General features: G+C 37.7%; 2 protein-coding genes and 1 pseudogene across 2 annotated transcripts; 2 read left to right on the forward strand and 1 right to left on the reverse strand.

The window, feature by feature from the left end:
• Positions 1 to 3967: 3967 nt before the first annotated feature.
• On the forward strand, positions 3968 to 4819 carry LOC120077422 (nucleolar protein 58-like). Its single transcript, XM_039031304.1, has 2 exons — positions 3968 to 4285; positions 4481 to 4819. The coding sequence occupies exons 1-2, from the start codon at positions 3968 to 3970 to the stop codon at positions 4817 to 4819; spliced, it is 657 nt and encodes a 218-aa protein (XP_038887232.1).
• A 6872-nt stretch (positions 4820 to 11691) lies between these two features.
• LOC120078679 lies at positions 11692 to 17231 on the forward strand (annotated as a pseudogene).
• Positions 17232 to 18956: 1725 nt separating this feature from the next.
• Positions 18957 to 21440, reverse strand: LOC120078123 (E3 ubiquitin-protein ligase RMA1H1). The gene is made up of 2 exons (XM_039032342.1): positions 21212 to 21440; positions 18957 to 19918 (listed from the first exon to the last, which is right to left on the reverse strand). Exon 2 carries the CDS (start codon positions 19878 to 19880, stop codon positions 19164 to 19166), a length of 717 nt encoding a protein of 238 aa, XP_038888270.1. The 5' UTR covers positions 19881 to 19918; positions 21212 to 21440; the 3' UTR covers positions 18957 to 19163.
• Positions 21441 to 24003: the final 2563 nt, after the last annotated feature.

Below are 24003 nucleotides of genomic sequence, written 5' to 3' on the forward strand. Positions count from 1 at the left end.
AGGAGACAAAGTCACCGCTTACGCTCAAGGCTCACAAGAAACTGATCAACGCATCTCTGTCACATTGCGCCCGTCAATCAACAATGAAGAGACGATTACTGCAATGACGGTGCAATGTGACAGTCGATCCAAAGCTGTGTGCAACCGCATGCGGTAATAAAAACAACACCGCATGCGAATCCATGATCGAAAGATGCAGCTGAGCAACGCAAAATTGGAGGATTGAGACACGTGTACAACTAACGGTTGTGCAGAATTGACGATCTAATTGCATAATAGAAGGAATAATATCCCTCCATCTTCGGAATTACCATGAAATTAAGTGGGGACTATAAGGCCGGAGTCAAAGATCTGCACCTATAAATACCCCATTGATTTTAGAGAAAAAGCATGCTTCAGGATACAGGTAAATGCTGCAAAACTGTTGAGAGAAAAGGCTGAGCTGAGTGCTTAAGTGAAGAAATCCGGGAAGAAGACAAGATAAGGCTGAGAGGTGAATCTCATATCTAATCTGCCAAACACCCGATTGAAAGCTCTGTGCAAAGATCCCTGCTACCAGTGGAGCAAGCCTGAGAGGAAAGCTCTTCCTACCATTAAATCCATCCTATCCGGCAAGCAAATCTCCATCGAATAAGTGTCAAAACATTGGCACTTGTTTGTACCTGTTCTATCTCTTTCATCATTGTATTTCACTTTCTCATTCTCTTTTCATTCACACACCATGTATCAAACGCTTAATAGACATATTAAATGTTTCGATAGTTTTCGTTTACCATTTTCTGTCTATTTTCATTCACCCATCAATCACTTTCTTCATGATGTCTTCTTAATTCCCTAATAAGCAATATGAATTAACTAAGTACTTAATCTATGTTAAAGATATAAAATGCGTTTAGCTAAGGCATGCTAGACGACATCTTCACCTGTGAGAGCAGAAGTGAAGATTCCATTCTAATCTATCGAGAGAAGGTCAGAAGAATGCGTTAACTAAAGCGAGTAGTACTTCCAGACATGGAAACAACCTTGCGTTCATTACGTTAATCTTTGTTTCACCACAGACATGTGGGAGCGTGGCCCATCACTGAAAGGTGTACGCCAAGAAAAGAGTGGAACAACATTTGTAGCTTCAACGCAATTGAGAACTTGCGTTGTTTATATTATTTGTCTTTCTCTTTCTATTCTGTTCATAAGACTTGCCACCGCATTCCACGTCTTTGCACAACTTTCACAGCCAGCCTTGACTCCAGCATCTTGTACATGAAGCTTGTATCTTGTATCATCTAGCTTAGATTTATTGTATTTCATTTTCTTATCGCATCTTTACTACTCTACTTTATTTTATCGCAATTTATATACCTGTACAAACACATTTATAAAGATTGAAAACCTGGTCGCATATATCATGAACATACCATAATAACCTAAACTAGTCCCCGTGTTCGACCTCGGATCACACCGAGAAACTTCTAATGGAATTACACTTGGTTCTATCCTAAGGTGACTTATGACAACGCATGGAAAACTACATGAACACCCATCATTAATGCATATCTAGTGATAGTATCGCATCATTTCGAGCATAGAACATCATTAATCATACCTATCAAATACTGCATTATAAGTGTATGGCACCGTTGCCGGGGACTTAGTTAACGGTGTATTGTTTGAGTGTGTTTTTGGTATTTTGTAGGACAGATCTCATTGTACTGGTTGTTCAACGTAGAGAGCAGCCTGACGGTTTATGAGTCCTGGTGCTGAATCGGAATTCGTAACTGACCCTGAGATCGAGTGAACTTTCCGCGCAAGGGTACGTTAGAACCAAATTAGGCGAAAGAAGGCAGCCAGTATAGCGGACAATAACGATAACGTGGTGCCAGTTATGAACCAAGGGGCTGTTAGACCGGCTCAGGATCCTGTTTTCCTGACGGTTGATCGCAACATCCTGATGCGTAATTATGCGGCACTCAATTTGTATGATTTTTCGCCTGGAATCTCGGGGCCAACTGTGGAGAAGAACGCGCGTTTTGAGATTAAGCCGGTCATGTTGCAGATGATTCAAAATGTCGGACAGTTCGGGGATCTGCAAGGTGAAGACCCACATGCCCATCTAACCAGCTTTGTCGAGATGTGCGGTAATTTTTCCTTGCCTAACATGACCCCAGAAAATATAAGATTGTATTTGTTCCCTTACACCTTGAGGGACGAGGCTAAGAGGTGGGCTTACTCACTGGCCAAATGAGATCACTTCATGGGAGAAATTGGTGGAGCGATTCATGAAGAAGTTCTTCCCACCTACCATCAACGCAAGGCGACGAAAGGATGTGTTGAACTTTGAACAGAAGAATAATGAGACCCTGAGCACCCCCTGGGAACGATTCAGGAGACTAGTGAAAAACTGCCCGCATATCGGGATTCCCAATTGCGTATTGATGGAAACATTTTACAATGGCCTGAACAAAGCAATGCAGGCCATTGCTGATGCCTCCGCGGCAGGAGGTTTTATGGATAAGACATACATGGAGGCCAAAGTCATCCTCGACCGCATCTCGCAAAATATGGATGATTGGATCGACGATGGTTATGGAGGCCGAGGCACCGATAGAAGGAAAACTGAAACAGCCATTGTCCCTGCGGAGACAATGACCACGTTGGCCACGCAGATGGCCACGGTGACCTCGATTCTTTAGTCAATGGCAATAACCAAGGAGCCATTTGCCTCCACAATCAGCACAACCCGCTTGCACCGACTCAATGTGCGCAATCAGTTGCGTCAATTGTGGAGGGGCTCACGGAGCTGATGTGTGTCTATTGAATCTTCAACAAGTGTGTGCTATCCAGAATAACCCCTTCAGCAACACCTATAATCCGGGCTGGAGAAGCCATCCTAACTTCGGTTGGGGAGGCAATCCCAACCTAGGGGGCCCAGTGAACCATCAAGGGGGCAGTAGAGGAAATCCCCCTTTTCACCACAACCAAGGGCAATCAAGACCGCATAACCAGCAACCATCATCGTCTAACACCTCGGGAGGCTCGTTAGAGACACTACTGAAGTAGTATATGGATCAAAATGATGCAGTAATGCAAACACAAGCATCCTCTATAAGGAATCTGGAGATCCAAGTGGGCCAGCTGGCCTTTAAGCTAAGAAGTCAAATACCGGGAATATTGCCCAGCAATTTAGAAGCCCCGGGATCTACAGGGAAGGAGCAATGTCCTCGGAGATGTGGATTGCGATCACCCAGGATAATGTCGGTCCATATCTCAATACTATGTTTACTGCTTTATTGAATTTCTGTCTCTATAAATTCTGAATTCTGTCTTCAATTCTTCATTTCATTCAATTTTGACTTTATGAATTTATTTCCTCATTCACTTCTCTGCATTTAATTTTGTCTCGTCTTTAATTCTTTGACTTTTTTTTGTAATCAATGCGTTGTGCTTTAAATTGTGAATGATTGAGTAATAAAGGAAAATCTATTGCCGTAAGCCACAACACTTGCGTTGATGAAAAAGATATAATAAAAAAAGAAAAAAGAACAATTAATAACAAGAAAGCAAGACGACAATGGACACATCCCAGCCAAATAAAATATATGGTGAGCACAATGCGTTATTCTTTTTCATGCGTCCATTCAAATAAAATATAAAGAAAAATCCGTTTGGCAATTTGAGAAGAAGTTCAATCGATTCGTATCCCCAAGCAATTATGACTTGGCAGACGAAAGGACACTTTTTCTGAAATTCCATAAATGAGGGAGGTGGGACGACGCGCTTGTTGAGCTGCTCAAGGCCAATCGCTGCAAAAATCGCGTTGGACCCCACCACGGCCCAACCTACAAATATGACATCCTCCTTCATTGGAAATACCTCACTTTGACAAACCAGAAACCCTAAGCGTCTTGCATCCCAAACCTTTCTTTCTCCCCAGCAGCTCGAGTTTTTACCAGACCTTTCCAAGCTCGTATCCATGGCTGACCAAACCCAAAACCAATCCACTTCACCTTCCACCCCTGATCAAGTAGCCATGCAAGAGGCAGCATTCCTGGCTGCTAGTCGCAGGCTTGCTGCCCAAGCCCACACCATCCCCAAACTCGCTAGAAGATCCCGGAGAAATCCCTTGACCGTTAGGCCTTCTGTGTTCAAGAGAGGAGGAAGCACCGAGAGCATGCCTAGGCCAACACCTGCCGTATCCATTGAAAGCGAAAGGAAGAGACACGATGATACGGAGGTGTTTGGCAGCATCCTAAGTACCTTGGAGCAAGAAGGTGGACTGCCCGAGGCAGGGGTTGTAAACTAACCACTACCTAAGGGGGAGGAGGCGGCGGTAGTGGCGAATGAACCAGTAAAGGATGGAGCAGTAGTGGTGGAAGAAGTGGTGGTTGAAGAAGAAGAAGAGATCGCAGTCGGGGAGGCCAAGGAAGCAGAGGTTGCATTAGTGACCCCTGACATTGCGATGGAGGAGGTTACAGGGAATGCATAGCTAGAAGAGGCTGAGAAGGAAGATAAGAAGAGAGGGAAGCAGCTAGAAGAGGATAAGAAGGAAGATAAGAAGAAGAAGAAGAGCAAGGCAAAGAAGGCTGGAGGGGCGGAGTGTTCACGTCATTGCAAGGCAAGAAAGAACAGAGAGCAAAAGGATGATGATAAAGATGAAGAGGCCAAGAAGGAAAGGAAGAAGAAGGAGAAAATGGAGAGAAGATTGCGCCGACGTGAGAAGAGGCGCCTGAGAGAAGAAGAAGAAGCAAGGCAGAGAGCTACGAGCCCTGAGAAGGATAGAGAATCAACCTCTGTAAGGGAGAATAGGGGGAAACGACACAGTTAATGGAATCGGTGCAACCCATACTAACGCAAATAGTTGCGACCAAAGAAGGAGAAGAAGCAGAGGGAACCCTTACAATGCGGCGTCGTAGGGAGAATGCACCGCAAGGGTCCACAATTGACCTTCAAAGATTATATTTAGCACTGGAAGAGAAAGAGAGAAAAAGAAGAGAAGCAAGAAAAGATGGAGAGGGGGCAAGCTCATCATCACAGAAGGGGATAGAAGAAGAAGATTGGAGTTTGAAGAAATGCGACACAACAATGAGCTTGCCAGACTTGAAGGGATTCGGAAGCGCGAGGAGGAACAGCGCCTGTTGCTGGCCTCTAAGCAATTCGAAGAAGAGTTTGCAAGAGAAGAAAGAGAATAAGAGGAAGAAGAGAGAAGGAAGAAGGAAGAAGAGGATAAATTGTTGTTAGAGGAGAAGAGGAGGAAGAACGAAGTCGATAAGAAGCACTTATATAAGAGCAAGGGCAAAGAGCTCGCTGAGCGCGAGAAAGAAGAGCAACGCAAAGAGTGGGAAAAGAGAGAACGACAAGCAGCTCGCCTTACATTGGCAAAAGGCAAGCCCATACCAGACAGTAGTGAACCTGTGGCGACCAAAAAGCAATCATCAAAGAAAAAGGAGAACGATGATATGTTGATCGAGATGGGCTTCTATCCTGCGCCGAGTCCACTACCTGACCTCATCACGAGCATAATTGGGGAGCATGGGTAGGACACATTCTGCAGTGCCCATCCATCATAGTGCCTCAGGTAGTGCAAAGCTTTTACCGCGGGCACTTACATGAAAATAGGGATGCGGTGACCTTTAAGGGAGAGACAATATTCTTCAACGCAGAGGACATCAACGAAATTTATCAAATGAAGGACAGCCCTGATGCGCTAGGGAACAAGATTATTGATGATCCCATAGAAGAGCAGATGGAGGACGCGTTGAATATACTAACGCAACCGGGCACGAAGTGGTCGGTCTCACTCAAAGGCATTCGCACTCTGCAGTCCAAGTCCTTGCTGTCAGAGGGAAGGCTCTGGGTTTATTTGGTCAAGAAGCGGTTGATCCCAATGATGCACGACAAAGCTATATCAAGGGATCGGGACATGGCCACATACTGCATAACCCGCGACATTCCTATCGACGTAGGGCAGTTGATCACGAGGCAGGTCAGAGCATTAGTGGGGCATGTTCGAGGGTATTACTTCTTCCCATGGATCGTTTCAAGTCTATGCCTGTGTATGGGTGTAGGCATTAATGAGGATCCCATGCCAGAAGTCCACGGCCTCATCAACATAAAAATCTTGAGGATGCTCCTTAAAGATTCTCCGCACTGCCCCGAGCTGCCAGTAAAGAGGCCTGCGATCGATTTGAATGCACCACTGGAACCTAGACCAAAAAGAAGATGAATAGAGGATAAGGGAAAAGAGAAGGTCCAGGAATCACCAACGCAAAATCTGGAACCTATGAACCCTCTTCCCTTAGTCATTCGGCCTCCAAGCCCTCCGAGCCCACCAGCGCAACCCTCTTCCCCCTTATACGAGCATTTTACAAACCTTCTTCTTGTCCCCAACTCTCCTGTTTACCCAGCAATCCCACCTTCACCATTAGTATCATCACCGCAACCCACCATTCCACCGCCGCAAGTTGATGACCCACATGGTTTGGGTGAAGGCACCTCTATCCAACCCTAAAACAATGCTGGCAAGACATCGCAGGCACAACCCTCCATCACCTCCATGGCTGCTGAGTTAGCAGAAATGAGATCCCTCTTCTTCCAATAATAACAACTCTTTTCTCAACAACAACACTTCTTCAATCAACGATTTGAGGTAGAAATGAAGCGCATTGATGATATTCAACGCAGTGCCGCCACATCACGAGAGGCGCTGATCAACATGCAGCGCAACATCTATAAAGTCCATATGCACCAGAGAATGATTGCAGAGCATAATCAAGAGTACTTCAACTTTCTCACCGCATATCTTCATGGTCCAATGGTGCCCCTACATCTCCGGCAGCACTTAAATTTTGAAGGAGCACCTCTTGCACCACCTCAAAATCCACCTAACCCCCCTGCCCCTCAACCTTAATATTTACACTTTCTTCCAATACAATTTTTTTTATGCGGCCATTCTTTATTTGTATTCAATTCATTTATTATTTGTAAAGTAATCAAATTCTTTGACTCTTGTACAAGCAATAGAAAATTTTGTAATGCGTCATTTGTAATTTATTTGTATACCTTGTTAATAGTCAATACAATCAGAGTATATATTTGCTCTACCTTTTTCCTGTGCCTTTTTCTTTATCTTCCTTTGTCAATTTTTGTGACTATCTAAATCTCTTATTTTTACGATCTTCATTGCGTTGCTATGATGTATTACATGTTTATACTTAGAAACATTTCCCATACTTAGTAAATTCTGACTAACACTTAGTTAATTCTTAGTTTAGCAGTACTTTACCTTCTATCTTTCAAAGTTCTGTTCAAACCTTCTTTTTGAAATTTTTTTAAGTGTTTGTCTAGTCTCTCCAAACAATGCAATAAGGACCTTGCTCATCTTTAAATTTGGGGGTGGGGAAGGTCTGAGCAGATGAGATCAAGATTATGCTGTAGTTAAGAAAATGTGTCCATTTTCATTTATAAAATATATATATATATATATATATATATATTTATGCAAAACACCATTGTCAGCGCAAGGGAAAACCTCAAAACTGTCCCAACCTGATAAGAGTTTAGTTGTGAAAGGAGTCTGCTTGTAGTTGGATGTTTGTATGACACTCGTAGGAGCAAGGCAAAACGAAGGTGGGTTTCCAAAAACAACGTAGTATGAAAAGAAAAAAAAAAGAAACAAAAAACAAAAATAAAAGAATGCAAGAGACAACTCCTCTGATTATCATGAGTTAAAGTTGAAATTGGCACACAACCGTAGTTGGATGTCCGCATGACACCCGTGGGGATAAGCCAAAACGAAGAGTGTAACCATGATCAACAGTCTATAAGTGAATAAATGACGCAAAGTTTTTCTCACTGCATGTAGATACATCGAGTTGTTTTGACAAAGAAGAGATAAACATTCTATTTTGAAAACTAGAAAAGCATTTTTTAGCAGAATTTTGTCATATAGAAGAATAAATTAAGGCTTGCTAAGAATTAGTAAGGATAGAAGAAAATTGCGATGTCAAGTAATGTGCCTAAGTGTAACATTCGGAGCAACCAATCGTCCCAAAAATAGAGGATAGGAATTGAGCATGATTGCCTTAGTAGAAGATATGCTTGAGGACAAGCATATATCTAAATTTGGGAGTTCGATAACTTGTAGAAATACAAGTTATTTATGTCACCTTATCTAGATATTACGGCTAAAAGTTAGTAAATATGCGCTGATTATATGAAAATTAGCCTAGTATTACAATGATTATAAATGTTTGCAATTACACCCACTAACACCATAAAGATGGAAGAAAAGTCGAATTTTACTTTGTTTTGCAGGAGACCAAGTCACTGCTTGCGCTTAAGGCTCACGAGAAGATCAACGCATCTCTGTCACATTGTGCCCATCAATCAACAATGAAGAGACGATTATCGCAATGACGGCGCAATGCGACAGTCGATCCAGAGCTGTGTGCAACCGCATGTGGTAATAAAAACAACACCGCATGCGAATCCATGATCGAAAGATGCAACTAAGCAATGCAAAAGCGGACGATTGAGACACGTGTACAACTAACGGTTGTGCAGAATTGACGGTCTGATTGCATATCAGAAGGAATAATATCCCTCCATCTTCGGAACTACCATGACATTCAAGTGGGGACTACAAGGTCGGAGTCAAATATCTGCTAAATATCCCATTAATTTTAGAGAAAAAGCATGCTACGGGATACGGGGTAAATGCTGCAAAACTGTTGAGAGAAAAGGCTGAGCTAAGTGCTTAAGTGAAGAAATCCAGGAAGAAAACGAAATAAGGCCGAGAGGTGAATCTCAAATCTAATCTGCCAAACACCCGATTGAAAGCTCTGTGCAAAGATCCCTGCTACCGGTGGAGCAAGCCTGAGAGGGAAGCTCTTCCTACCATCAAATCCATCCTATCCGGCAAGCAGAACTCCATCGAATCAGTGCCAAGACATTTGCACTTGTTTGTATCTGTTCTATCTCTTTCATCGTTGTATTTCACTTTCTCATTCTCTTTGCTTTCACACACCATGTATCAAACGCTTAATAGACATATTAAATGTTTCGATAGCTTTCATTTACCATTTTCTGTCTATTTTCGTTCACCCATCAATCACTTTCTTCATGATGTCTTCTTAATTCCCTGATAAATAATATGAATTAACTAAGTACTTAATTTGTGTTAAAGATATAAAATGCGTTTAGCTAAGCATGCTAGAAGGCATATTCACCTGTGAGAGCAAAAGTGAAGATGTCATTCTGATCTATCGAGAGAAGATCAGAAGAATGCGTTAACTAAAGCGAGTAGTACTTCCAGACATGGAAGTAACCTTGCGTTCATTACGTTAGTCTCTGTTTCACCATAGACATGTGGGAGCACGGCCGATCACTGAAAGGTGTACGCCAAGAGAAAAGCGGAACAACATTTGTAGCTTTAAACACAATTAAGAACTTGCGTTGTTTATATTATTTGTCTTTCTCTTTCTATTCTGTTCATAAGACTTACCGCCGCATTCCACGTCTTTGCACAACTTTCACAGCCAGCCTTGACCCCAGCATCTTGTACATGAAGCTTGTATCTTGTATCATCTAGCTTAGGTTTATTGTATTTCATTTTATTATCACATCTTTACTGCTTTACTTTATTTTATCGCAATTTATATACCTGTACAAACACATTTTTAAAGATTGAAAACCTGGTCGCATATATCATGAACATACCACAGTCCCCGTGTTTGACCTCGGATCACACCGAGAAACTTGCAATGGAATTCCACATGGTTCTATCATAAGGAAACTTGGACAACGCATGCCATACTATGTGAACACCCATCATTAACGCATATCTAGTGGTAGTATCGCATCATTTCGAGCATAGAACATCATTAATCATACCTATCAAATACTGCGTTACAAGTTTATGCTTCCGCTTGTAGGTCCCTTACACGAATGATCAGGATCAGACCATCTGTGACAAGTCACAACACTTGTAACTATTCCACAAAGTGGGCTGCATCCGTAGCATTACCAAGATATGGTTTTCCTCCTTTATCCATATACTACAGACCATTTTGGTTATCACTTAAGACATGATCCACTTGTATGTCACCACATACATGCTTAAGTTACATAAAGACAACCAGGGATTTTAGTTTATTGGTTTGTGGTAAAGCAAATAAGACATTCAAATGTGCAAAGTCAATAAGTGAAGTAAATATCATATATTACACAACACAAGCGTTAGTACAAACTATTTACAAACTACAGGACACAAAACTTTAGGACATCATCCCTAACAGGAACAACATGAAAGGGCTGCAGGAAAATGATCATTAGAATGAACCTTCATTTCTAGTTCTATTATAACCTACATTTTTCATCAAATAGATAAATTAGAAGTTAACACAACACAACAATGAGTCAGAATATTTGAACTTTTTTTTAAAAAAAAAAACTACTGGTTTTTTGCCTGGCCAAATACCCGATCGAGTCTCGGATCGAGCCAAAAACCAGTAGCTAGGTTTGAACATTGCCTGGTTCAGCACCTTCCTCGTTCCCAAGTCGCTCAATCTAAAAAATAAGCTATTGGATTTTGGCCCGGCCCCGGGCCCGATCAGGCCAAAATCTAGTAGCTTATTTTCTGGACCACTCTCCTCTTCACCTGTTCTCACTTGGTTCTGCCCCATTTCCCAAGTTGACAGACCCATACTCGGCCGATCCTGGGACCGTGCCACACCCATATCCATCCATCCCTCCTCCTTCTCGTCTGGTCCCGCCTCGTTTCCCAAGTCACCTAGCTCCATACCCGACTAGTCCCAAGACTGGGACACACCCATACTCGGTCGTCCCTCCCCCTTCTTGACTCAGTCCCACCTTGTTTCCCAATGCGCCCGACCCCATACCCGATCGTTCCTTCCCCATCCCACCCATCTTCCTATTCAAGTCCCTTCCCACCCCATCTCGCCCGACCCTTCCCCCCTTCTCGATCAAGCCACTTTCCGCCCCATCTTGCCCAACCCATCTCCCCCTTCCCGGTCAAGCCTTCCTCTGCCCAATCACAATTTCCCCCCGTCCGGTCGCCCGCTTGATCAATATCTAAAGAAGCTCGACCGAACTTCATCGAATTGGAGATGCTCAAAGTTCGAAAATCAGAGTTAAAAGCAAAAATATGGTTTCTAATGTAAAAATCAACTCATAAACCTCCAATAGGCCTAAATGCAATGTTTTTTAACAAATAAATCAAAAAAATTACGAAACCCTATTAAAACCCATAAAATCAAAATGCCAAAAAATCTAAAACCAAAATCTTCCTAAAATGTGCATAAATACTTACTTGATGAAGATGAATGGATGAATTTGAAGATGATGAACCGAAATATTGATGAAAAACGGAAAGAATGTGAGGAGTTGTGAAAGAAATTTTAAAGGTGGCAAGAAAACGGTCATGGGGAGAGAGAGTTTTGAATCTTTTTCCTGAAAATATATATATATACATACGTATGTACATATATATATATAAATACGTATGTACATATATATATATACATACGTATGTACATATATATATAACAATTTTTTCCTACCTATAAGGGTCAAACTACATTAAAAATGGTCTTTTTTTTCCAAAATAAAACCTCCAATAGGCCATTTTCTCCAACTGTCTAACTTCCCGTCGACTCCTTAGTGTTGAATCCGACCACGATGAAGCTCCATTGCTCTCAACTATGGTATTGTTGCTCCAATTCTAAGGTATTACAAGCTCTATTCAACTCAACAAAGGCCTTACCTTCTTCTCGAAGTCCTGAGGATACTCTTTACCAAAGGGTTTCTTGGGCAGGCGATCCTCGAATCTCAATTGTTCGCGTGTTGAACCAAGGGGTCAAAGAAGGCCGAGAAGTCAAGCAATCTGACCTGCAAAGGCTCATTAAGCAGCTCAAGAAGTTCCGTCGTTTCAACCATGCTCTGCAGGTACCCTTGTTTTGAAATCGCATCCATTGTTACTACTTGTTGCCTTGTACATTACTTGAGAACCCTCTCATTCTAGTCTGGTTCTTTCATATGATTATGAATGTTTAGTTGATTGAAGAGGGGAGTGGATGGCGTCTAAAAATTCATTTGTTGGTGTCAACTGTAGTATGACATTAACTGTTAACGCATATACCTTCGAGCTTAAAGGTTCAGGTCCTCGTTCCACAATTCAGAGATTTCACTGACTTACTCAAAAGCTTAAGTGGATGGATTATGGTAAATTTAATTATATTAACGCTTTAACTTTCTCCTAACTTGTGGGCTTGTGGAAGTCAATAACGGGAGAAAATGATATTTAGAGGGGTTTCAACACATAACCTCCAACTCTATACCATGCTAAATTACCAATTAACCCAAAAGTGTAAGCTAATGGGTTATGTTAATATCAATACTTTAACAAAAAACTTACTGAGATCAACTCTTTTGGCCAAGCAATTGCAAGTGTCTTTGCGTTTTAAAAACAATCGTATGCATCTCTGTTGATGAAGGAGACTATTCTTTATAACCACTATCAGAACAGTAGAACGTTTATGTTCTGTGAGCTTTTAGTTTTGACCATTTCGTGTGTTTAAACTTCCCCAACTTGGTATTTCTTCACCCACAATTAAGGGCACCATTATATCTTCGGTCTCTATATTAATGAACTTGCCTAGTTAGATGGACTAATTATGTCTGTCTTCTTTCCCTTTTTCCGTGTCTTCTTCACTCAAACTGAAGCATTAAACTTGGATCATCTATAAATGGTAAGCCATAAATACGTCTTTGTTATCCACAATTTGACATTATCGTTTACTGTTTTGCAACAGTTGTGTGAATGGATAAGTAATGAAAGGAACCAAGACACGTCACCTGGGCACATTGCTATTCAGTTGCATTCAATTTCAAAAGTTCATGGTTTGGAATAAGCTGAGAAGTATTTTAGCAGTATCAGGGAATCTTCGAGAAATCATAAGGTCTATGGAGCTGTCACACCCCGCCCCAGACCACACTCTTAGCCTAGGACAGGGCGTGACTACAGTAGTTATCAACCCTTTTGTCGACACTTACTACCTAATAACTCTTGCGGAAATAACTCTGATACCAATGAATAAATTCAACTTACAACTCATTAAGTAGGCCCATTTTATTACAACAATATAATGTTTATACAAATCCAAGACTTAAAGACAAAGTTTACGACAACAACTGTAAAACCCTCCAGAAGTGTAACTGTGGCTTAGGGCAGACCTTGACCATAGCAGAACCCTGGAACTCCTCACCTTTCCGCTACCTGGGAAGAAAAAGAAAAAACATTTGGAAAACATGAGTTATAAAGCCCAGTGAGTGACCAGAAAACTGATTTTTATTAAAAGAACTACCCCAAACTTGGGTACTTTTGCTCAGATATCTTCTCAACTGTGTCCTTCAGTATCGAGCTACTCAGATACCTTCTCAAATGTCCTTCGGTATTGAGTTTCAAGTAAAACTAGTCATACAATGACTTTCTTTAATAAAACTTAGAAAACATGTCTTTATCTGAAAGATCTTTCTTTAGTACATGGTTTCTTAAAACATTTTAAATATTTTAGTCACTCACCTTGATTGTTTAGGAACTTTTCTCTCTAGAAATTCCTTTGTCACCTCGGGCTCCCTTTTGAATCCTAAAATCCAGATTCAACTTAAAACTCAGATTATTCATAGTTATAGGCTTTATCTAGAGATACTTCCTTCTACACATATTCTCTAAAATGTCTCAGAAATCTTACCCTAAAATCTTAACTCAGAACTCCTCGTGGTTTGGCTGGAATCATCAAAACATCAAGACTGGCCCAGCTTACCCGACAGCTCGACTCTTTTGTCTTTTCCTCATTCTCCAGCCTGATTCCTTGGAGCTTCTTCTCTGGCAGCCCCATCATGAAAACTAGACTCTTTCAAATTTCAAATGGATTTGGAATCACATCAAACACATGAGTATTCTGGGAGAACTCCTCGTCCCAAATTGATGTTGTTTTCCAGACTTCAGTGTCCAATGCGTCCTCTTTGAAGCTCTATGATCAATGCATGAATTTTGCTCTCAACGCAAGGTTTACTCAACTTTCCCACTCTTTTTACTGTCTTTTTGAATTGTGATCTAAAAATGAAGTCTTTAGCTCTATTTATAGGCGTCCCAACCTTCTCCAAATTTGACACCTCCTACTTGGCTGCATGTCTAAGTGTTTCCTCCTCACACCAACGATGCAATTCTTTTATCAATGCAATCTAAGTGTCCTTCTCCTATGTAGCCAACGCATGAGCTTCCAATCTGATGCAACCAACTCAAATTCTTAAGGCTTAAGGCTTCCTTCCAAGAAGACACATGGTTTGATGACGTTTTCTAGGTGATCTCATCCTTTATATGCATCCAACTCTTGGATGTTCAACGCATAGTTCACTAGTCAATGCATAGTCTATAATCAACGCATAGCAAGCCAACTTACTACCATCACAACCCAACTTAGCCATCGCAAGAGCCAGCCATCACCAACGCATAGGATGACCGCTCATCCTTGACGCATGGCTCACTAGGTATCACCACAAGGCTTGCTCGGTGTAACGGTCATGCTTGTCCAGGGCCTGTTGCCCATGGCCGCATGCCCAATCCAACCCCTTTCTAGCTTACTTTCACATCCTGTATTGTATTAGTGTAGTTAGCTTGCTTTCTTTACATTTTCATTGTAAGTGACCACTCGCCCTTTTGCATATGCAAGGGCGCCAGTTGGCTTTTTGTTCAGAATGCACTATATGGGCTGTCTCTTATACACATCTAGATGTGTATAAGAGACAGATGCAATCTAAGTGTCCTTCTCCTATGTAGCCAACGCATGAGCTTCCAATCTGATGCAACCAACTCAAATTCTTAAGGCTTAAGGCTTCCTTCCAAGAAGACACATGGTTTGATGACGTTTTCTAGGTGATCTCATCCTTTATATGCATCCAACTCTTGGATGTTCAACGCATAGTTCACTAGTCAATGCATAGTCTATAATCAACGCATAGCAAGCCAACTTACTACCATCACAACCCAACTTAGCCATCGCAAGAGCCAGGGTGGCCGCTCATCCTCGACGCATGGCTCACTAGGTACCACCGCAAGGCTTGCTCGGCATGGGCGCATGGTGCTTGGCATAGGCGCTAGCCGCTCGACGCATGAGCATGTTGCATAGGCGCTGGCCACTCGACGCATTGGGAAAGGGCGCTTGGCTTCGACCGCTCGACGCATGGGCTGCCTTCCAACGCATCACTTCACTTCCTTCAGCCGCATTGGTCCCTTCCAACGCATACTTCACATCCAACGTATCCAACGCATCCATCATCCAATGCATCCAACGCATCCAACGCATCCATCATCCAACGCATCTAATGCATCCAACGCATCCAACATCCAATGCATCCAACGCATCCAACGTATCCAACATATAGGTTTTTACTTAGACAATTTTCCAAGTTTTTCCCCAAAAGTCAAGCTTCCAAATTCACACTTTTTCTTCTCCCTTTGCTCAAGTAATCTCTCCAAGATCTTACAGCCAACGCATGGCAATGCCTAGTCCAACACTTAGTCAATTTTTCATCAATTTAAGCTTAACTCAAAAGTACTCAAGGAAAATCTATTCAACACTTAGAAATTTCCTTCACTTCAACATAGAATTTAACTTTTACTTAGTTAATTTCCTTAACCACCTGCTTAAGTAGGAATAATGGAAATCCGGGTTTCACAGGAGCACTTCTAAAGTTATGTAGAGAATGAAAATTTGGAAAAGGCAGAGGCAATTATACAGAAGATGAGGGAAGTAGGATTTATGAAAACGTCTCTTCCCTATAATTTTATGTTAAGGCTTTATGCTCATCTCGCTAAACATGAGAAACTTGATGAATTAATGGACGAAATGGAAGAAATGGGAATTGATTATGATATTTTTACATATAATATTCGTATGACTGCTTATGCAGCTACTTCCAATATAACAAACATGGAAAAGCTTTTGTTGAAAATGGAGGCAGATCCACTAGTTACTATGGATTGGCGTGCTTATTTCAATGTAGCAAATGGATATTTCAAAGCTGGTCTTTCTGAAAATAGTATATTGATGCTGAAGAGAGCAGAACAACTCATTGGTGACAACCAAAAGTGGTTTGCATATAAATGTCTCATTACACAATATGCTGCTATGGGAAATAAGGATGAAAATAAGGATGAGGTGTATCGGGTTTGGAACTTGTACAGGAATTTGAAAAGAAGATACAATTCAGGATAACTTTGTATGATAAGTTCATTAATGAAACTGGATGATATCGACAGAGCTGAAAAAATCTTGAAGGAATGGGAATCATGGGATACATGTTTTGACTTTAAAATTTCGAACATGATGATAAATAGTTATTGTAAGAAGGGATTTGTGGATAAGGCAGAAGCATATATAAGCAGACTTATAGAGAATGGCAAGGAACCACAAGCAAACACTTGGGATCGACTAGCAAGTGGATATCATGCTAATGGTTTGACAAATAAAGCAGTAGAAACACTGAAGAAAGCAATCTCAGTTAGTCAACCTGGATGGAAGCCTAATTATCATACCTTGGCCGCATGTTTTGAATATTTGAAAACAAATGGAAATGTGGAGTTAGCAGAGGAAGTCCTAGGGCTCCTTCACAAACGTGATATTGTTCCCTTAAACATTTGCAATAGATTAGAAGATTATATCCACAGTGAAAACCAAACCTCAATCAAGTGCCCTGATCAACTCGGCTTGGAAGGTCGGAATAAGAGACTCAGTCACATGTCAGATCGAAACAAGCTCGACTTTGGGGAGCTAAAGTATGAGGAGACTTCTGATTGTAAGTGAAGTTTTTTTCCTTCCCACCATTCTTCCTTGTTATAGTATAGCATTAATTTTGTTTCAATGTTCTTGAAATACCCAGATATTTGGATTCTGTAATCTGGGAAATCTCATCTTCTTCTAGTAATCAGTGTACAGGGAATTTGCACCTACAAATTCTTTTTCCTTGGAACCATTCTTTACCTTTGATCACTATGCCATGTGAAGTACTGGAAATCAAAATTTGAGGACTGTATTTTTCATTTCACCAGTCACCATTTCTTTCGACTAGCAGAAGGAAATATTTTCATTCAGTCTCAATGTTACTTTAGTCTCTTGACTAGCAGAGGGAACAAAAACTCTTTTGTGTAAGATCTGAAGGGCTTCGTGAGCTTCGATGGGTTGAAATGTCTTGAAACCTAATTTATATTCGTATTTACGTTATTTACGATTTTAGTCCTGGGATTTGGAGGAATGCATTAGATAAACTCTCTAAATCTGTAATATGATATTTTCTCTCTGATAATGCACTACTCTCTCTCTACTCTTGAACGTAGTTAACACACTGTTAGTAAATCATATAAATTTTTGTATTGATTCTCTATTGTTTACATTTTTCTATTTATGTTTAATGTTGATTTCTTAACGAATTGGTTAAATTTTCATTTGCTAATTTTGACTGACCAAAACCAATACTAAAATAACATATTTCCACACTTATGATCGTATTAATTAATAACCTTATACCAAAATTATTGAAGTGAAGCAATAGAGAAATGGATGTCATTTTCAGATTTAGATACTGAATTGTTTGCTTGTCAAAGTAATTGTCTCGATCCATATGATATATATCTATATAAGCTAGAGAAGTCTTTAGAACATTGTTTTAGAACAAGTTTGGAATGACTTTTGATGTGGTTAAAAAAAATTATTTTCTCATTAAGAACATTTTTTTTTAAACCCTTAAACATGTTATTGACAGCAATCTCTAGATTCTAGCCTATGGTTTTGGAACATGATTGATTTGAAATATGATTCTCCCACAGAGAGAACTTTCTCATTTGTAAACTGTTGGCTGCCAAGACACTGATGGTCAACCTCAAGACTTGGGCCTATGCTGTTATTTTTGTTTTTTGGATTTACATTGAATCTCTTTTGACATTTTCAAGATACCACCGATAGACCATGATTTACAAACTAAAATATTATAAGCTTCTTCTTTCTTACAAAAGAAATGAATAAAGGCTTTAGTTATTAATTCCTCATTTTTTAAGTGAACCAGAAGTTTCAAGTTCACTCTTTTTTGTAAATATATTTTTGGTTAAATACGATTTTTTTTGCTCTAAAGTTTGAATTCGATGTCTATCTGGTTCTTAAAATTTATGGTCACTTTTGTCTATGAAATTAAATTGGTCTAAAAGAAAATTTGAAAGAATAAGAGTGCTTTTAGACACTATTCGGATATTGATTAGAATAAAAATTTTGGTTGCCACATTGTTTTTAGTCACAATTTTGAAGGATTTTTGTTTTGAAATATTTATGGAATGACAAGGATAATATTGCAATTTTGAGTAAATGAATGTATTTTTATACACAAGGCGAGGTTCAAGGGTTTTTTTTTTTTTTTTTTTGTATAAATTCACCTAAGTTGTTTAGAACTATTTTATAATTCTTAGACTAAAGTTCACCTTTCAAAATTTTATGTTCCAAAATTGTATTTGACTTTTATATTTACGTATATAATTGAATGAAAACTGAGATGAACTAATGGAATGAAAAATATTCAACTGATAACACAAAACTGGAGAAAAATTTGATGTTCTCATTTTCTGCTTTGTTAGTTTGGAACAAGCCAATTGCTTCAAATTTTGATAAGTTTGTTAATTACATGACTTATATCACCTTCTCTTGGTGTAAATTCCACCTCTTGTAGTCTCACTTCCCTTATCGCCCCATGGAAATATCTTTTGTAATTTATTCGACATGCAGTTTATTTTTCTTTGTAATTTCATTTCATCAATACGAAGGTAGGAATTGTACGTTTCTAAACTTTTAAATAAGAAGAAAAAAAGAAAAAAAAGAAAAGAAAAGAAAAGACAATTCAAGAGTCAAGAATGTAATAGAAGCCCACATAATGAGGCTATGAGCAAAATTCTTATTTACACCAACTACAGAACAAGGGCGAGAAAGGGGCAACCAATAGCCACCAACACTCAGCCACACCTACATCAGATTCAATCCGCATATTGTATAACTGTCCTTCCACTCTAAATTTATATAATGGGGTAGAAAGTAGAGGGAAAAGTCTATGGCTCAGAACAAAAGAAGACAGATGATTAAACAACAGAAAAGAAAAATACAGATTCTGTTGAGTGATTCATCAGTCTGCAAAATATGCCTTCTGATCCTTGGGCTACTACTCCACACAAGAGGATACGAATTTGGATATGCATATAGATTCGTTATCGCACCCGACATTCTCGCATAAACCACTTCTCCGAATGCTCCTGTCATTTCAGCATAGTAAACGTTTGATTGATCAGAAGAATCTGAATTTCCTTGCCTGTATTGAGGAACTGTGTGAGAGGTTGGGTGAGAAGTTGGCCTTGGCGATTCAAAGCAAGCAGGACCGTGAGGCCTGCGAGGGACGACAATTCCAAGCTGTGTATTCTTGCTTTCGAATGAATCTCGAGTTTTGCCTTTGCCATAGAGTGGAACTAGAGTAGCATCAGAAACTTCTGCCTTACAAACAGGACATTGCGGGAGTCGTCGAGCTTGTTTTTCTAAAGAGCTATCCTGATAATGAAGCCATTTATAAATGCAAGGCCAGCAAAAGAGATGGCCACAAAGTGTAACAACAGGATCTTTCACTGTCTCTAAACATATGTTACAATCAAATAGCCCAGAGGCATCACAATGAGTTTCAGCCATGGCATCCAAAACAGATTTCCAATTTTCTAGAGAAGATTTGTTCTCTCCAAATGAATTAATCTGGATGCTGGCCTCCTCAAAGTACTGTTCCATTTCCATATTCTTTGTTGTAACACAACCCTTCTGAGATGCCTAAACTGCCAAACCATAAAAAACTTACATCAATATTGGATCAAAACCCAGAAAACTAGAAAGATCAAACAACCACTAGATATTTGAAGAAACAGAGAAAATGTAAATGGAACAGAACAACAAAGACTAGTAAATATATGTTTACATGCAGGAGATGAACTTGTTTTGGTTCTCCCTTTCTAGAAAAATCAATACCTTGAATTACAAGGAATGATCAGAACAAAGAGATAAGAGCAAGAGTTATATGCCTTTTAGAATATTATAAAGACAAACCCATGGTTAATGCTTCTACCTGGAAACTAGTTAAGGCAAAAGGGCCAATCAGATATTTAAATCTTATTTGCAAGTTGACCTTCTAGAAAGGTTTTGGGATTAAAACTATCCATATCCAGATCCAACATAAATAAATGTTGAGCTATTCCAAAATTTAATTAAAAGAAATTAATTAAACAAACATGGCAGAGCTATTCCAAAATTTAATTAATAGAAATTAATTAAACAAATATGGCAGTGTCAGCTGAAGCTATTCTTGAGTACAGGCACATGAGTCAGCTGATAAAGACACAAGATTTAGAACTATTTCCCAACGCACCTCTTCGTTAAATTATAAAAAATACTCTTGAACTTTTGACTTTGACCAATATTTAAAAGATATCTGTTTTTTTCCAAAAGTTACAATATTACTCTCCACCCATTATTAACTTTCCAAAGTACTTTCAACCTTGCACTTCTGTTTTTTCTTTTTTACAAAAATACCTTATTTTTTCAAAATTTAAAATATTACCTTGGATCTTGATAAACATTGTCTTTAGAGTAAAGATGGTTTAGGGAGCATTTGGGATAAAAAGTGAAGCTGTGAGATTTTTTGGAGCTTGAGGGTTTTCTTTTCTAATGCAACCTTAATAAACTATCTTTTCTTAAGTATAGAAATCCCTATCCAAATCCAGATTTCTAGGATATTTCCAACAATTCAAAACAGATCAAAAGCCGATCACATAGAAATAAAGTAAATATGCAAATGGAACACAAAATCTCAAAAGGGTATGAAGATCCAAACGTGTAGTTAGCACTTAACACTTAGAACTACGAGTTAACCAATCTTTTTCCGATTAAAAATAGTCATAAATTCATAACGAAAACACGAAAACCAACTTCATTTCCAAATGCTTAAGATGAGAACAAATGGTTCAATATAAAAGGGGGGAACCCCCTTTTCGATCAAGAATCAGTCATAATTATTCCGCAGAAGAAAGAACAATAAAATTCAACATTCCAAATCCTGAAATTTGAGAACGTACCAAAATTTAAGAGCAGAAATTAGTCGATTCGATTCAGATTGTCACTGAAGTTGAGAAAAAGGTTGCAAAATTTAGGGATATGAAACTTCACAGAGCTCCAATGGAAAATTATCCCAAAAATCAAAGAGAAAGAGAAATTAAATCGAAGAAGAAGAAGGAGAAGCTGAGATAGAAGAAATGTTGAGGCAGAGCTTTTAAAGGCGCGCTAATTCTCGACAGCCTTACTCTACTGTTCTTCTTTTAATTTTCTACGAAACATAAAAACAATTAAATTAATTCAAAAAAAAAAAATCTAACTGCTACGTGTCGTCATCGCAGCCTTTCCTCCTGTATTAACCAATCTTTTAACTTATTTTAACCAATTTAATTTTGAATTTTCATATTATGACATTTAAATATGTTTAATTCAATATTAATAGTATTGTCTTGCATTTATTGAATGAAGACATTTTTTTCAAACTTCAAGACCTTACCCCAATATTAAAATGGCAAATAGTCAAAGGGGTAGATAAACTTTTTATGTATTTTAGAAAAAAAATTAAAGAAATATGATTTTTATTTAGTCTTTATATTTTAAAATATTATATTTTTCTCATTTGAATTTAACATTTATCTGTTCAAAACGTTACACTTTAAATTTTAAATTATATCTTTATTTTTATTTATTTTTAAATTTCTTGATTTTACATTCTTATCCTTAACAATTATTGGTTGCTTTTAAATATTGTTATTAACTTTTAGTTAATTAATTAAAAATAATATGGAGTTTCACTTAATTTTAATAGATAATATCAACAAAAACTAATTATTTAAACTATTTTAAACTAATTAATAGAATTATGATATGGGGTTTTCAATCAAGCGTAATAGCGATAAAAATTAATGAAAATTAATTTGATGGTTTTAGATTCATTCATGCCTATTTTAAATTCTTTTAATAGTGGTAGAAAAAAAAATCCATTTAATTATAATTATTTAAATGCATCAATAGAAAGTTAACCCACTATAAGTAAACATTAATAATCTTAAAAATAAAAGTGTAAAATTCTTTTTAAAAGAATTATTTCGTAAAATCATGAAATATTTAGATCAAATATGTAGATTTAATACTTAAAATAAAGTTGTAACTTTTTAAATTTAAAGATCAACTGAAAACTAAATTTAAAACTTAAAAGCAGAAGTATAATATTAGACTTCAAATCTAAAAGAGTATTCTACCCAATATTTTATCAAGGGAATGAAAACTATGTAAGTTATTATTTTATTGAATTTTTCTCACACAAATTAAGAAGATAACACAATAATATGGTTGATTAAAATGATTAAAAAAATGAATAATATTAGAGCAAATTGTAACATAGTGGTTAGGTTTGGATTATATAATTTCACTAGCCTTCCAGAAGTATCCATTCACCATTAATTGGTGATAATTAGGATTTGACTCTTAAGAAAGTAAGGACTTGAAAATGATGAGAAATGGAAGAAATTAGAAGTAGATTAACTTTTACTAATAAAATGTTGGGTTCTAGAAGATTGCTGATCTTTTTTATTTAATTAATTTAATTATTAATGTTGATCCCTTCTAGAAGATTCAGCAATATGTACTCAAATAAAGTAAAATATTTCTTCTTATATAATCCTTGAGAAGTTTTGATTTATTTTAATAGCGAATTAAAATGATAATTGTAATCTTTCATATATAAGATGGTATGTAAAGTAATATTATAAAGAAATATGAGAAAGATAGAATTAATTTTTTTAAAAAAATGAAATCAAATAAAAATAACGTACTCTATATAATAAAAACATATATTAATTATTATTGAGTATATATTTGAGTAATTTTCACTTCTAATAATTTCAATAAATTTTAAAGTGTAAGATTGCATCACAAGATATAAATGTTGCCAAATATTAAATTTTCATGAAAATTATGAGAAAGAAACAATTAATTTGCAAAAAGGACCATGTGCAATGTTTGTATTCTCCCTTTTTCTTCGAAAAGAAGGAAAATTAATACAAGGGTATGATTAATTATACTTAATTGTTTCTTTCTCATAATTTTCATGAAAAATTAATTATACTTAAATTTTCTTAAATTAGTCCACAGGTAGTAAGAACAGTCATTGTATTTGGACTAAATGACATTTAATCGTATGCTTTAATATTAAGTTTAATTTCATTTATATACTTTAAAAATCTTCACCATAGTTTTGCTTTTGGAAAAAAAATCACCAAAGTTCTTTTATCTAATGCCCTAAACTTTATATCACCAAAGATCTCAATGTATCCGATTAAATTATAAAATTGATTCTGATGATTTGGAGAAAGTTATAGAATTTAATCCTTTTTGTTTTGAAAATTAGAATTTGGTTTTTATGGTGTGATAAAATCTCATAAATAGTCTATATGATTTGATAAAATTAGTAACGACTATTTATATTCATAATTAAAATCTAATTATGTACTATAAAGATTAAATTCAAATTCTAACTTTTTCCAGTTGAGTTGTATGTCCCAAAACTCACCGTTTGCAAATACTAAGCAAATTTTATTTGCAATAAAAATGTTATTGATTTTTCAGTAAAAAATTATTATTGAATATGTGTATTGCACTAGTAAAAGTCTAAATCTAATAAACTGACAAACTTTTGGCTATAATCTGAATACTTGAACTTCATGTAGAGACATAAAAGAGAATCAGGTTTGAGTGAATAGCCAAAACCGTCTATAAGTATAAGGATAGGGTTTGGTATCTTATCCTGAGGACACTATGGATATGGTCTGCTTTA

Source organism: Benincasa hispida, chromosome 5, assembly GCF_009727055.1.
Source record: "Benincasa hispida cultivar B227 chromosome 5, ASM972705v1, whole genome shotgun sequence".
In the NCBI taxonomy this organism is placed as follows: domain Eukaryota; kingdom Viridiplantae; phylum Streptophyta; class Magnoliopsida; order Cucurbitales; family Cucurbitaceae; genus Benincasa; species Benincasa hispida.

What these genes read in the sequence shown, in the direction of transcription:
- LOC120077422 (XM_039031304.1), top strand. Translation starts at nt 3,968, where the DNA reads ATGGCTGACCAAACCCAAAACCAATCCACTTCACCTTCCACCCCTGAT. An exon ending in GTGGACTGCCCGAGGCAGGG is followed by an intron (nt 4,286 to 4,480) that starts GTTGTAAACTAA and finishes GGGAATGCATAG; the next exon opens with CTAGAAGAGGCTGAGAAGGA.
- LOC120078123 (XM_039032342.1), bottom strand. Translation starts at nt 19,880, where the DNA reads ATGGAAATGGAACAGTACTTTGAGGAGGCCAGCATCCAGATTAATTCA.